Below are 16,470 nucleotides of genomic sequence, written 5' to 3'. Positions count from 1 at the left end.
TGCACTGCCCCAGTCCCATTTCTACCACAGCAGTAGTGTATAGTACAGTATATAATTGTTGAATCCTTTGTTTTCTGCAGTCTGACTCGAGCAGAAATACTTGATGAGTTGGTGTGTTTAGTGGTAAATGAGCCAGCCATGGATGGAGAGTTGCAGATGAGATTCAAGTATGCTAACTTAGCTGCTGAGTTACTTACAGCTGATGTTCCAGCCATCATAGACAAGTTGGTTGCATCTACCAACCTTCTCGATATTCTGTACAAGTAAGTGTTTCCATTTCATCTTTTTTTCTTACAATTGTTCTTTATACAGTGGTCCCTCGGTTAACAAACGGTTCGATTAACGAAATTTCGGTTAACGAATTAGCTCCCATGAGGATCTTCAACTCGGTTAACGAACAGAACTTCGATTAACGAAGTCCTTACAACAAACACGTTTTGTTGTGAGCATCAGCTGATCGTCCGCCAATAGAGTAATTGGTTCTATGTTTACATTTGTTTCCAGTGGAGTAAATATCAAGAAGTGTTGTGCTCTTTAATATTTTTGCATTTTTTTATATTAAAATTATTATTTTAAAATTTATTTAACATATTGATAATATATGCAGTACAGGGAACTAGTATTTTGTGCACCCATCAGCTGCTTGACTCACCTGCCAAGGCATCAGTTTGACTTTGTTTACAGTGGAGGAAACATCATGTTTGTTGCTCTCTTGAACACAGATTATTTTTACGTTTTTACATTAAATTTATTGATCATTCTGAAATTTAGTTAACATATTGATAATATATAGCACAGTGCAGTGTTGATTTAAATAAAAGAATCTGTAATTACAGCTTGTGAACTTAAAATTTTATTGGTGAAATTACTGCATCAAGCATGGGTTCAAAGAAAGGCGATTTCCCCTCCATCCCCACTTCCTTCTCTTCTCCTCCACCCCCCACTTCTAATTCCCATCATCATCCAGCAACATTCTACATACACACCTCAAAGTAAGTGTACTTTACTGCATTTTGTTTATACTTTATATGTACTTTTCTGTGAGCTGGAACCAATTACCTAATATTGCATTGAAATAATGGATTCGGTTAAAGAACGACTCTGTGGAACGAATTGTGTTCGTTACCCGAGGGACCACTGTACTTTCATGGTATTTGACAGTACAGTAGTGCTTTGATATTTATGTTGGATTTACAAGGAACCGGTAGATCTTTTCAGTTTACTCAGATCACATTGTTGGTTAGGTCCTCCACCAGTCTTTCATTATATGAATTGAGATGTACAGTACTCTTTACTGTGCCATAAGTAACAGTGTTCTTGGGTTCTTTCCATTATATATCTGAGCTGGGTCATGTGAACATCTCTCTCATGTTGTTTTGAGAGAGAGAGAGAGAGATAGATAGAGAGAGATCTGTTATGAACTTGGAAATACAGTACAGTACACATTTTATTTCTCCGATATCATTGCTTATTTACTTATATAAAGACCTCATAATATGTGATGTTCAAATTTATTTCTGCATTTCTTACAGATTCCTCAAGAAAGAAAAACCCCTTAACCCTTTGTTGGCTTCATTTTTCTCCAAAGTTCTGGGCATGTTGGTACAGAGGCGGTCAGAACAGGTGAGTTTGTTCCTACAGAGAAACACTACACCGCTACTGTGGCTCTGGGGATGTTATTTATGCCACACCTCACAACTTCCACTTGTGCTGTTGGATACAATTATTATAAAACTATTTTATTAAGTTCCTTTGCATTTATAAGTATATATTGTGTATTAAGCTGTCATACAAAATCAGTGTAAATAATGAAAGTATAACATGTCAAATTAAAGGTGTTGATGGGCTGAAATATTGTGTTTGTGATCGTGGGGAAGTTTTTGCGGGAGAATATGCCATCGTGTTTATCACTGTAGGGCGTAAAGCAGTTTGTACCGTATATCTTTCATTGCAAAAAATAGTATGGTTTTATCTTTGAATATATAAAGCAGTAAGTCTCCCAAAGTTGTAGAATTATAATTTCATGTACAGTACAGTACAGTATGTTGAAATTCTCTTGACTTAAATTGCTCTTCATTAACGCTGATTTTTGTAGTTTAAATGAAGGTTGTCCGTGTAATGTTAATTTGGCGAGTTTTACTCTATAAATTTGGATTGAACTAATGTGGTATAATAATTGTTTCAATTATCATAAGACAAAAGCAGTACAGTAATATAAAACACTTCTTTAATACAGTTCCTTGTACACTGTTTTGAGACCAGAATCATGTTATTAACTGAAGCTCATAAGCTTCATATTTGAGTTAGTTCAGCAACTTGTTTATTAAGTTGCTGCTGATAATCATGGTTCCAAAATACATCTTTTTATCTCACTGTAGTTTTTTTTGTGACTTATTGTCAAATTATTATATATAGTTGTAGCTTTTGTACAATATACAGGTGCAGAACAGTACCACACACATAGTAAGTAAATATCTGATAGTTTCTACATAAAAGTGTTGGCATAGTATTATAGTGGGGTATGCTATAACGAATCTAATTGGTTCTAGAACCTCGTTCGTTATAGGATTAATCCGTTCCAGGCCCCCAAATACGACCACTTAACACTGAAAAAATTCTGTGGAAATTGTAAAAAATACGGTACTGTATCTTACTTTAGTGTTGTTAGCATGCAGGACAGGAGGCAGAGGAGGAGGGGGGAGGAGAGAATTATGGAGAAGAGGTGGAAGGAGAGGAGTCACCCTTCCTAGCCCTGGAGAAGAGGTGGAAGGAGAGGAGTCATCCTTCCTAGCCCTCTTTGGTGACTGTCTTACAGGCACTTTGTCTGTTTATTTATAATTTCTTTCTTAGTTTCAAGGGTTATTAGCTTTCTCACTCGCTTTTGACGATTCATTGTTACAATTGTACACTTGTATAACTAAATAGTTATAAAAATAACACGAATTTCCACATCAAAAGACGAAATTTCAACAAGTTCAGTGATGCACTGACTACACAATGAACCAATATGGTGCCTGACGCTCTTGTTGTGAGCCGTGGTACAACAATATTCATGCGCCAGACGAAATAGTCCCGTATTCATCCGCGTTCGTTGTAGGAGTTGTGTTCGTTATAGCATTCTCAATTTTATAGGTAAAACCGTTCGTTATAGGAATATTCGTAGTAGAATCCGTTCGTTATAGCATACACCACTGTATTTAGACTACTGTACTGTACAGCCTCTTCCGCTTCCAACTGTTAAAACCAGTGTTGTCAATCCACCCTGTCCATGTGGTATGAACCCCAGTATAGACTCTTGAATCTGAAGCATTCACGAGCACAAGAGGGGGGGGGGGTGACTGGAACCAGTGGGTGGTGGGGTTGAGGAGGGTCAGAGTGTAGGGGGGTGGGAGAGAATTAAGCAGTTACATGAGCAGTTACAATACAGGATATATTAAGCAAGGATATAAGTATGTAGGACAAAACACAAAGTATGAGTGGACTGTGTTACTGCACATTAGGGTGGTATTCCTAGCTGGTGTTACAGGTCTGAACCATTCTATTCATATTTACTGTCCAGAATTTATGAAATAATAAGCAACTGTAATAACAAAACTATCCCCATTCTCTGGTCATGCTGTATTCCTTGTGTCTTTTCCTCCTCCTGCCGAAACCTAAGCAACTGTCACTTACTCCAGGGGTGATAGCACCGGGCACTGGTTGTAAACGGATACCATAATATGTAGAGGCTTCAGCCTATCACCCCTACACTATGACCCTCCTTAACCCCCGCCACCCACCGGCTTCAGTCCTCCCTCTCTCCCTGCGTACTCCTGGGGTTCACACCACTTGGACAGGGTGGATTGACAACACTGATTGTAACAGACTGTACTTGTGTGCAGTTAGTTGTTGAGGTTCTTGTGATAGGAATGATCACTTATATTTGCTGTTAATAACAAAAGGAATTATAGTTTCATGTCACAGAACCTTAGAGAAAATAGTAAACAATAGGTAGCCAGTAATGATGTATTATTCCATTACACTACCTGTGGTGTAATGGTTAGCATGCTTGCCTTGCAAGTGTGCGGACCCGGGTTTGATCCCCGGGCAGGGTGAAACTATGGGTAAGTTTCTTTACACCATTTGCCTCTGTCTACCCAGCAGTAATTGGGGACCTGGATGTTAATCGATTTGTGGATCGTATTCCGGGGTAATGGTTAGCCAGTGCAGTTGGCGAGTTGTCCAGCCTTCTCGGACTATTCCTTGACACTGGGGCCATGCAACTCGTTAACTTAGGGCATGGTTGTTGTGTTGGCGACAACTTCTACACCTTAAACAAATTCACGCTTAGGTGGCCCCTGGGCTGGCCATCCTCGTTACACGAGAGGCATCCATTATTATTCCTTTATTTTCAAACATTTATTAATTTATTCCATTTGATTTCTGTTAATGATAATTCAGAGTTAAAAAGGTATACCCGTGTTATATAATACTGTACAGTATGAATCTTGTGCTGTAAAAATGGTTGCTTTTATTAAGTTATACGTACATACATACATAGAGTGTAGAGTAAATTTATAAGATGGAAGTTTGTGTTAATATTAAGGTTGATAGAAAATGGGTTGAGTGTAGAGTAGTACAAGAGTAGTTCCCCAGACCACAGTTGCTGGGCAGTCTTAAAGCATGCAACTCTTTAGTTAAGTCTTGGCACAGCACAGTATTGGGTGAGTTAACACTTTCTTGATTTAACAAACACTCCTTATTCTGCTAAAATGCAATTGTATCCATTTTTTAATGTACGCAATTTTTGCAGAACACTAATTGTTACTTACGTGTACAGATTTCACAGTTTATGGTAATCTTGTATTTTCACTACAAACACTGACATTTCTCTACTTTTCCAACTGACAACTGTTAAATTACTTTTTTTTTTAATACAATACCGGTACTGTATAATGTTTTCATTTATTGGAAAGTGTTTCATGGATAAACAAAGAAATGTTGTTTGATTCTTTCACTTACCGGTATCTTATTGAGGAGGGAGTGTCAAGTGAGTGTATTGAGGAGAGAGTGTCAAGTGAGTGTATTGAGGAGAGAGTGTCAAGTGAGTGTATTGAGGAGAGTGTGTCAAGTGAGTGTATTGAGGAGAGAGTGTCAAGTGAGTGTATTGAGGAGAGAGTGTCAAGTGAGTGTATTGAGGGGAGAGTGTCAAGTGAGTGTATTGAGGAGAGTGTGTCAAGTGAGTGTATTGAGGAGAGAGTGTCAAGTGAGTGTATTGAGGAGAGTGTGTCAAGTGAGTGTATTGAGGAGAGAGTACCTTGGAATCTCCCTGTACTAAACTCCATTATTTTCTAGTTGGATCTTAAGTTCACTTTGCATGTTGTGTTTGCAGTGCGGTACTTCATAACTTTTCGATTACTTTGTGCAATGTTTTTTTTTTTTTTTTCAATAACAGACGTTGTTCACTGTGTTTCTTTTTGAAAACTAAATACAGTACGGTAGTTCTAACAATCCACCCATCTCTTCATCCACACACCAGTTTTGTCAACATTTCATTAAACTTTTTAACTCTTTGCTGGTGGAGTTGAGGGGCTTGAATTTCCAACAAGTGGTCAGCTTTCTTCCCAAAATTAAAAAAAAAAAAAAAACCTATCAGCAGCCAACTCTGTTTAAAGCAAAACAATCCTATACTGTACCTTGATTACTGTATTGTACAGTGTAAATTGTGAAAGGAATTTGGGAAGTGTGGGTTGTGATGTCTGGCTCAGTATATTTTGGGAAGGAAAAAATAACCTCATGTGTTGTGCATAATGGAGTGAATTAGGGTGGTGGTTGTGGTTTAAATTTTTTTACCCTCATTTGTGTGTCAAGTGAAGAGTGGTAATGTTCATGGCACCATTATTTATCCTTCACCTTGTTGATCAACAAGTCTTGTGTTGGCTGCTCTCCATCATAAGTCTGATAATAACTGATGAAACAAATTTTATTGCTTCATGACACAGCAACATCTGGTTTAAATATTAATGGTGGGAGTGAGTGGTGATGGTTGCCACTGATACAGTATTTACAAGTCATGAAAGTAAGTTTAACAAGAAATAAACACAGTACTGTACAGCAGTAGATGACTACTGTACACTTCTCTCCTCAAACATGGTCCAGGTAACCACCCGCTACAAAGTCCTGTGGTATGAAGGATAATGCTACAGTTTACTGTACTGGGGGAATTATGTATTGTTTGGAAACTTCACAACCTGTCATTACCCGTGTGGTTACTCTATTAAATGACTTCTTTTATTTGGGCAGTGCTCTTTTGTGTTATTTGGCAAAGAAGCATATTACTGAAAACTGGGCAAATGTGTTGTCATGAGGGATAAGTTAGGTTAGGTTCTCTGAGAGTGATTAGGAATTTGGTGTTGCTCACAATTGTGAAGTTGAGTTTTATGAGCTTCACACATGGATCATTAAGATTATATGCAAGTAAATCACTGTACGTAGTTGTGCGTGATCCAGGTATATGCTGATAACCACGAGGAAAGAAGAAAACACGAATTTCCCAAGCGCTTTCGTGTAATTCACATCTTCAGGGGTGAGTACAGTTCTTTCCATGTGGTTATCAACATAAGATTATATAGTGTACATCTTCAAACTTGAAAAGTGTGGGGTTACGTGTACATTATAGCTGTGGGTGTTAGAAGATAGTGTTCTTTCTGGTATGTGTGTGTGTGTGTTGACCTGCACACCATGTATCCACTGTGTTGTATAAAAGTAGAATGGAAAGGTGTATGAAGTATTAGTGAGACAGACAGACCAGGTATACCTACACATTTGTCATTTTATTACCCCACCCATGTGTCCTCTAGGCTACTTTTGTCACATCTCTCCATCATTATCTTTCTTATACATATTTCCTTCTTATGCCTTCAGTAGTATATTCTCTTCAATAATACTGTAAGTGCCATTTATAATGGATTATTCCTGTTTAAGAATTAAGTGGTGGAAGGTCATGTGTGTGGCTGTAGGTACTGCACTGTACAGTAATTCACCAATGGCAGAAGGTCAGTAGTTACTTGTTTAGTTCTGTGACTATATATTGCTGGTTCAGTAAGAAGGTTTATTTCTAGCTTCCTCTTAAATATTCCACCTCAGTTTTTAATTGATCAGGTTCAGTTGGGTATTGCTATAATAAGCCATACAAGACATTGTTGTAAGTTCACAGGAGATTGAGAAAATGGATAGTTTACATGACTTGACAGTTTTCAGCTCTTGCCTCAAATAAGAATAATTTGTGGTGTAAATATACAACATTGGTGATTTATATATTGTGGTGTGTGAGTGTACCGTACCTTTGCAATGTGTCTTACTAAAGGTTTTGTGTATCTCACAACTGTGGACACTTCATAAGTTGTAGTATAGTGTGTCACATTGTCTTAATGTTAAATATGTTCAGTACTGTTGGTGCATTTGGTAACATTATACAAGTTTTTTCTGTACAACTCTTCCATGTAATACATTACTGTTGAATACATTTTGACATTCATTAAATATTTCTTATCAAAACAGTGGACAAATCCTATAAACATTAATATTATTAAAATCCAGTGCAATGTAACCATTGTCTATACTGAACTGCAGGTGTGTTCCATCTATACTTTGCTCGCTGTGGAAGAAGGAAATTTTCTTGCTTCCATTTATCCAAAAATTACCAGTAAACAAATGGTCACCCCCCCCCCTTCCCCTGTGGATAGAATTGTTATGTAAATTATAAACAAATGTCTTATTATGATGTTAAGGCGGTCGATTACCTTACTTTCAAGATATTTCCTAGAGGCAATCTTTGTATTGTACATGTAAAGGCTTCACTTGTCAGGGAAAACCTTACCTCACCTGAGCAGGTCTCTACTGTAGGTAATTGTTCACTTTCTATTGACTATTATGATAAACTACAAAATTCTACATTGTACTGCATTTGTTGTTTTGGAAAGTCTTGTTTGGTAGAGGATAGACCACAGTTGTTGGATAGAAAGTGTAAGAAAGGCTTGTGGCTGACTTGGAGTACAGAGCGTAAGATGGCCCGCTGTTAATGTTGGTCAGACTCTCGCCCTCCCACTCGCACAGGACAAGACAGGCCTTCTTCTCTTTACTGTACTGTACTGTACTGTATAACCATTTGTAATATTGTATGGTACAGGTGTATTCCTTATGTAGTCAACTTACATTCCTTTACAATGAAGGATATCACTTACTGTAGAATTCAAAATGACTAATTCTTTAGTTTATGCTGTATTGTAGTCATGCTCTTGGACCAAGGCTGCTAGTACTGTGCTCTTCGGTAATACTTTCAATATTTCCTTTTCACTTTAAGAAAATTTTGTTCAATTACTTTTAGCTTGTAGTTCATTATTTATTTAAAAAATCAGTGAGATCAAGTATTATTGACCAAGAAGTTGTTGATTGTCATGGTTTAGTGAGGTAACTAGTGCAGCTAAAGTGTCAAGTTACTTAATCATTTCCATTGTAGACCAAAATATGTTGCTCTTTAGTAGAATTGTTCTCAGTTACGTAATGCTGTACAGTACTATATGTGAGTTGTAGTGCATCTTTTGTTTGGTGAAGGAAGAAGGTCTGCTCTTGTAAAGCTGACTATAAACTTTACCTTGACACATTCTTATAAAGTGTATTCTCTTCTCTTCTCTAGAACTGGTATTCCTATCAGTTCACTTGCTTCCAGGTATTGGACTTTTTAAAATCCAAAGGTGATTTTGTTGAGCTGGCTGTGCAGCATGTGGGAACTTCAGCGATAATGGATTTGATCCTCAGACTCATCTGTAATGTGGAGGAGGACGAGATCCGACAGAGTGTACATCAGGTGCGTGTCATTGCTCCACAGTATTACCCGCTCATTAATCATTTAGATGCTATTCGCATGTGGATATTGCTTTTTTAGGAAGAAAGGTTTTATTTAACTACCCATATAATTTACTTTTGTAACCGTGTGCTATATGTGCTTAAGGTGCGATTAGTGACACATTTTGAGAAGGATCTTGTTCCATTAGACTTTGGAGAAATGCAAAGTACAGTAGTATTGACCATTTATTGTAATTAAGAATTCTTTTCTCAAACAAAGACTGATGGCACTTTTTTTTTTTTGGCCGATATTTCATTGTCATAATTATCATCAATTTACGGCCATTTTCCACACTTGCATTGGTCAGCTGGGATAACCTGATGGCACGGTCTAGACTGGAGCCTATTACTTCATCTGCTTCTATCTGAGGTGTTTTCTCACAACCTCTTCCTGTCATCTTCTACCTCTCCTTCCCTCCCCTCTACATTCAAATCTATGTATTTCTTGACTAATTTATTATTATCATGCCTGAATCATCTCAGCCTACCTTAGTGTAAAACTTGATCAATGTTCTCAAAACCCAGCCACAGTCTTAGTTCTGAACAGGGTTTACCATTTCTCACTGTGGCATTACACATCCATCTCACCATTGTCATTTCAGCTCACTTAAACCTACATATCCTCCTCTTTAACTGCCCATGTTTTAAGCACCAAGTTTCTCACACTGTCAATAAAAGCAACAACTCCCTAAACTTCTTCCAGCCACTTCAAGCTCTTACAACCGAGCTTGCTTCAGCACTTATCATGTCACCCAGTTAGCAGAACTCATCAACATAGTCGAGGGATATATCCCTAAAATTGAATTTCTCCAGCCTTACTGTGGTCACATGGTTACCTATGCATACAGAACACTTCTTTTGCATCCATCTTCCTCCCTTTCTTACAGACAGCAGACAATCATTTCGCACCACGGATCCTTCTCCCACACCACTTATCATTACCACGTTCACTCTCTTACCCTTTCACTCCATTCTATCCTTCCATTTCAAACAATTGTCTACAATATCTTCAAAATATTTTGGTATTAACATTGCGAGCTTATAACAAACTACAGTAGTCCTGGAATATTTAGTTAGTTTCTCTAACATCATGATAATGCTTACTTTCACCTCACTATTTACTCTCACAGAGGTTCTCCACTCTCATAACATAACATCATAACACCAACTTAACATAACAACATTATAAAACCAACATAACATATCCTCCTTCACCCACTGTCCAGTCCACTTCACTACCTCATGTGGCACCTGCCTTCATAACCTAACCTGTCAGTGATAATGTGGCCAAGCAGTCAAGAAAAGCATGAGTATGGATGTCAAAATACTGTACTGTACTGTACCAGTCCTAAGATAAGTAGAGGTGAGTGAACACTAAGTAACTAGTACAGTAGTTCTGGTTTGGCTACATCGACTGTTTGAACCATTCTCGAGAATACAGACAATATTAAGGGCTTGTGACCAATGTACCACTTCATTAAGAACAATTTATTCTTGGAGTAGGATGGTGTTGGGACCAAAAGGTGATGGTGGAGAAGCTTATACTGAAGGCACTGATGAGTACAGTACAGTATGTAATACATTTTGTCCTTCAACACAAAATATAATTTTCATTTATAATGTGAAGCCACACTTATTCTTTATGAAGGTTCTACCATAGGTTTATTGACCTTCCATCTTGCACTTTCATCTGACAATGTTTGTATTTTAAACCATTTATAAATTTTTTAATAATGCAGTGGCTGAATGAGAGTCAGCTGGTAGAACGACTAGTAGACCGATTATCACCAGAGGCTGACCCCGAAGAACACTCAAGTGCCGACAATATTCTCTGTGAGATTAGCACCTCTTGCCGAGACGTCAGTAACGATGGCCATCCACAAAGTAATCCTCTCCTATTGACCCTTGAAAGGTGAGTTGACATTTGATTGTTATTGATTGTTTGTGTGAGGCAACAGGAACTGTACAATACAGTACTGTATAGTACTGTACAGTAAAGCCTCGAATAACGACGTTAATGTGTTTTCTAATATTGCAGTGTGAGGTGAATCATCGTATCGCGAATCATTAATTACTATTAAAATAAAGCATTAATAATGAGATGCGTTCCCAAGTGTGACCTTTTCATATCTTTTGTGTGGCTTTTTACCATCTTTTCCCCCAAAACAACACAATTAATGAAAATTGCAAACTATATTCTTTAAAAAATGTTTCTGAATGACCTTATACAATATACAGTCGGCCCTTAACATACGCGGGGGTTACGTAACAGAGATACAGTGGGGTATGCTATAACGAATCTAATTGGTTCTAGAACCTTGTTCGTTATAGCATTCGTTCGTCATAGGATTAATCCGTTCCAGGCCCCCAAATACAACCACTTAACACTGAAAAATATAATATAAAATTGTAAAAATTGTAAAAAAGTGCATAAATATGCATCTAAACCCCTGAAATAAAGAATATCATTAATATTTGTAATAAAAAACAATAAATTAGAAAAAAAAAATTTAAATAATGTTTGTTGTAGGAGTTTCGTTCGTTATAGCATTCTCAATTTTATAGGTAAAACCGTTCGTTATAGGAATATTCGTAGTAGGATCCGTTCGTTATAGCATACCCCACTGTACCCGTGGATGTTAAAAATCTGCGTATTTTTGCTGCCCCCCAAAAAAAGAACCCCTGGCCCCCCATGTCCTTATTTACCGTAGATACCTGTGTGTTTCGAGTTTTTAAGACCAAATTATTTGGCAAAAAATTGGGGGTCGACCTCTAAACGGGTAATAGTTTCGTTAGGTTGAAAAATATTACCAGTAACTACCAGTAAACAATGGGAACGACGCACCAACACACCACCAGCTGTGAGTGTCGGTACAGTTGCCAGGGCAGATCTCTTGTGTCATCATAGCTAGCCCAAAGTAGCCAAATCCATGGTATGGTAGCACAGGACGATGTAAAACATAAAGTATTCATTTATTAAAGTTTATTTATAGATACTGGACACAAATTTTTGTTCATTACATTTGAAACATCAATCTTTTTAAATTAAATTTGAAACAAAAGAAAACTACGATACTGTATTTTCATGAAAATATTACATCACAAGTATATTTTACCTTAACTGTGACCGAATGAATATACGTATTCTCAGAAATAAATATGGAAATATAATATTTTTGCTGGAATGACGTACATATTACAGTGGAAAGTGGGATAAAATCATGACGAAAACAATGACTTTCGCTTTCTTTCGTTATTCAAAAGATTTTACCGTAATCGCTTTTCGAATGGTTTTCAGTTAAAAAACTGTTGTACTCGTACGTACTGTATTACAATAATATTCTATCCTATCATTAGCCTTATAATCCCACAACTGAAAACCATTCGAAAAGCGATTACAGTAACATCTTTTGAACGAAAGAAAGAGAAAGTCATTGCTTTTGTCACAATTTTATCCCACTTTCCACTGTAATACGTACATCATTTCAGCAAAATATTACATTTCCATATTCTCAGAAATAAATAGTAGTTTTGCTGAAACGTAATGCATTTCGATGTAAATTAGGATAAACTACATGAAAACAAAAGACTTTACCTAACCTTCCGATGTTCAAGATATGTTACTCATTTTTTTAGTAGTTTTCGGTTAAAATACTCTTATATTAGTGATATTTTATTCATACTGTGCTTGATATAATACATTCACGGAAATGTAATATTTTTGCAACTACAATGCTGATGTCAACGCAAGCGTGGTTACAGCGAGACTGACTGAGTGAGGGAGAGCTATGCGTGTGTGTGTGTGAGGTTGCGGGAGCAGGCGGTGTCCCGTGTTCGGTGCCGCTGCGAGTTGAATGGGGTGCGATTTGAATGTACTTCAATTACTTCAATGTACAGAATATTCCTCCGGCGGGGCAATCCTCGTATTTGCAAATCTGTGAATGCTAAACCCGCGTATGTTAAGGGCCGACTGTACAGTAAATGAATAATAATGTGGTCACACAAGAGGAGATGTGACGCCGTTGTTTTTGTTTGTGTTTACAGCCGGGAGTCCTGGACGATAGTTCTACACGAGAAAATGAAGAAAATATGACCCTGGTTGTAGCTGTAGTAAAATTAATGTAAAAAAATAAATATGTGTGTTTTAAGTAATATTATTTAATGTTAATAAATGGAACAATAAAAGTAGCTAACCACTAATGGTAAAGAAAAAAAAAAGAGATGGATTGGGAACGCCAACATATACATGCACATTTAAGGATACCGCGTCATTTATCTTTTTAAGAATATGTACAAAAGATTCATTATTGTTTATTACTGAATATGTATTTGATTGAATCAATGTTAATACAGTCAACCCTCACTTTACGTGGTCCCACATTCCGCGTTTCCACGTTTACGTGGTGCCCTGCCAGAACCCAGGATGCTCACATTCCGCGGTGCGTGTACCCCTTTACACGGGTGAAGTACAATTTTTTTATTTAGCTCATAAAATTCATACAAATTATCCGGCCAGAATATAATTTATGTTGCTGGAATTCTTACAATTTGATGATCATTTTAAATATAAACATCATAGATTTTGCATTAGACATACAAATTTTAGATCTAATGTTTACTCTGAGTAAATATGTTATCTTTTGTGCAAAATATATGACATTTATATTCAAAATATTCCTGGTCTTACAAGGAATCCAGCAATGTCAATTATATTATCCTAACTTTAGTCTGAGGTATTATTTATTACTAAAAAGGTAAACATTCTGGTTTTCCCACACATTTATCTGGTAGGGAGGGTTGGTGGGGGGGAGGGAGGGACCGACCAACCATCTGGCATGGTGTGAAGAATATTTTTTTTTTATTAACTGAAGATATTTGTTTTAGCTCATAAAATTCATACAAATTACCCGGCCAGAATATAATTTACATTGTGGAATTCTTACAATTTGATGATCATTTTGAATATAAACATCATAGATTTTGCACTAGACATACAAATTTTAGATCTAATGTTTATTCTGAGTAAATATGTTATCTTTTGTGCTAAATATATGACATTTATATTCAAAATATTCCTGGTCTTACCAGGAATCCAGCAATGCCAATTATATTATCCTAACTTTAGTTTGAGGTATTATTTATTACTATACCTTAAAATCTAGTGGTTTTCCCCCCAAAATTTATCAGAAAGGGAAGAGCCAGCGAGTGTAGTGTGAGAAGAGGGGGAGGGAGTTGAGTCCATTATTTGAATGGACATTAACTTGGCAACTGTATTTCTCTATTTCTCTTAAGTATTAATTGTGTGCATGTACCATCATAAAATTTAGATGTTATTTTTACTAGAACATAGGTATTGTGTCGGAAAAAGTGGAGTTTGGGGGTCAGCCGGTCTCTATTTCATTTAATCCCATATGTTATGTTATTCACTTTAGGCGTTTCTCACTTTCCGCGGTACCCTGTGGGTTACATTAACCGCGTAAAGTGAGACCCAAATGTATATGTTAAATGAACAATGCAATTAATTAATAATACATAGAATATTAAAACACACACGAGGAGACAAGATGGCATTGTTTTCGTGAGTGACAATGGTTCTACATAAGAAACTGAAGAAAATAAGACCTTGGTTGTAGCTGTAGTGAATTTAATTTAAAAAAACTTCAATATCTGTATGTATGTTTTAAGTAATGTTATTTAATATTAATAAAGTAGCTACGTAACCACTAATGGTAAAGAAATAAGGCGAGACGATTGGGAACGCCAACGTATGAACAGTAAGTGCATACATGTGAAAACATATCGTCATTTCTCTACAAATGAATATGAAAGCAACACTTATTTACTGTTCATCTATAGTGTATTTTAAATAATATTTACGAATGTAAAACAAAAATTCTACCCGCCAATGGTGGTAAAGTCTAAAACGTAAGGACAGCCAATGAATATTGTGCGAGTTTTGACTCAGATGACGAAGTCATCAGGTTCAACTCTGGCTGAAGCTGTAGGTTCAACTCTGGCTGAAGCTGTAGTTTTCCATAAAGCTGTTACTGAACCTGAAGTTGATGTTGAAGCTGCTTATGATGCTGAATTTGATGGTATAGCTGAAGTTGATGGCTTAGGCCTTTGAATAATAAAGCTGTCGAAAGAACCTTGCACAGCTGCTTTCTTTTCTCGTTTGCGTTTATTTAAATTTTAATGCTTTGTTCTGTTAATGGATCCACTGCAGAAAATGTGTTCATTGCTTGCTCCATATAATATCCACAGACCCCTCACTTTTTTCATATCGTTTTAACACATCTAGTTTCTCGGCTAAGCTTATACACTTTCTAATAGCTTTTGAACCAACACTACCATCACTTGCTCTCTTGCTCATGTTGAATAGGGATGCAAAAATGCTGTAAGAAACCTGAGAAAGTTTGTCTCCTGTTCCAGATGCGTGAAAACAAAAGGCCCGCCAAGCTCCGAATGTTGTTTACCATTCATTAGCAAGGCAGCTTCTCTGTGCAAGGCGCTCTTAATTTTTTTACAGTAACATTTTTTTTTTATGATACATATCGGGATTGAGTTATTATTTATATGAAAATGTAATTTTATTATTTTTTAATTATATTTTGGTACTGTACAGTACTGTACAGTACAGTACAACACAATTTTTCTCACGCCTTGTAAGAGAGGAGGCTACTTATGTAGTATTGTACTTTATTCTACTTGTGGCCACCATACACAATAGTTGTGGCCACCACCATACAATAGTTGTGGCCACCACCATACGCTGTAGTTGTGGCCACCACCATACACTGTAGTTGTGGCCACCACCATACGCTGTAGTTGTGGCCACCACCATACGCTGTAGTTGTGGCCACCACCATACGCTGTAGTTGTGGCCACCACCATACGCTGTAGTTGTGGCCACCACCAAATGCTGTAGTTGTGGCCACCACCATACGCTGTAGTTGTGGCCACCACCATATGCTGTAGTTGTGGCCACCACCATACGCTGTAGTTGTGGCCACCACCATACGCTGTAGTTGTGGCCACCACCATACGCTGTATGGTTGGGGTCAGCCTGCAGGAGTATTGTACTGTAGCAAATATTGTTGAATACTGTTACTGTAATTCATTAAGAAACTTCACTAAAGAATACATAATTTTCCTTTGTAGTGAAGAAACTATAAACAAATTGCTGGACCTGCTTCTTCATGAAGAGCGCAATGAGTCGTCTCTTTCTCATGTCATCAACATTTTGCTAACGCTACTAGCTGCCCGAACACACCAACAAGCACAGCAGCAAGAGCAACAACAACAACAACAGCAACAACAACAGCAGCAATTACAATTACAGCAGCAGGAACAGCAGCAGCAGGAACAGCAGCATCAACAGCAGCATCAACAGCAGCATCAACAACAGCAGCAGCAGCAGCAGCAGCAGCAGCAGCAGCAGCAGCAGCAGGAACAGCAGCAGCAACAGCAGCATCAACAGCAGCATCAACAGCAGCAGCAGCAACAGCAGCAGCAGCAGCAGCAGCAGCAGCAGCAGCAGCAGCAAGGGTAAATATAAATGTGACATTAATATTTACAGGTTTCTAT

At 37.4% G+C, this 16,470-nt stretch overlaps 1 protein-coding gene across 1 annotated transcript in view; it reads left to right on the top strand.

The window, feature by feature from the left end:
• Positions 1 to 16,470, top strand: part of LOC121872849 (serine/threonine-protein phosphatase 6 regulatory subunit 3-B-like) — an 80,933-nt gene that overhangs the window by 13,459 nt on the left and 51,004 nt on the right. The window contains exons 4-9 of the mRNA XM_042375899.1: positions 81 to 263; positions 1,533 to 1,623; positions 8,675 to 8,845; positions 10,623 to 10,795; positions 16,045 to 16,276; positions 16,373 to 16,431. Coding sequence (XP_042231833.1) covers positions 81 to 263; positions 1,533 to 1,623; positions 8,675 to 8,845; positions 10,623 to 10,795; positions 16,045 to 16,276; positions 16,373 to 16,431 — 909 coding nt within the window. The remainder of the gene's footprint in view (positions 1 to 80; positions 264 to 1,532; positions 1,624 to 8,674; positions 8,846 to 10,622; positions 10,796 to 16,044; positions 16,277 to 16,372; positions 16,432 to 16,470) is intronic.

Source organism: Homarus americanus, unplaced genomic scaffold (genome assembly GCF_018991925.1).
Source record: "Homarus americanus isolate GMGI-L3 unplaced genomic scaffold, GMGI_Hamer_2.0 scaffold11022, whole genome shotgun sequence".
In the NCBI taxonomy this organism is placed as follows: domain Eukaryota; kingdom Metazoa; phylum Arthropoda; class Malacostraca; order Decapoda; family Nephropidae; genus Homarus; species Homarus americanus.
Note: the sequence above shows the minus strand (reverse complement) of the source record. Positions and strands in the feature narration are given on the sequence as shown.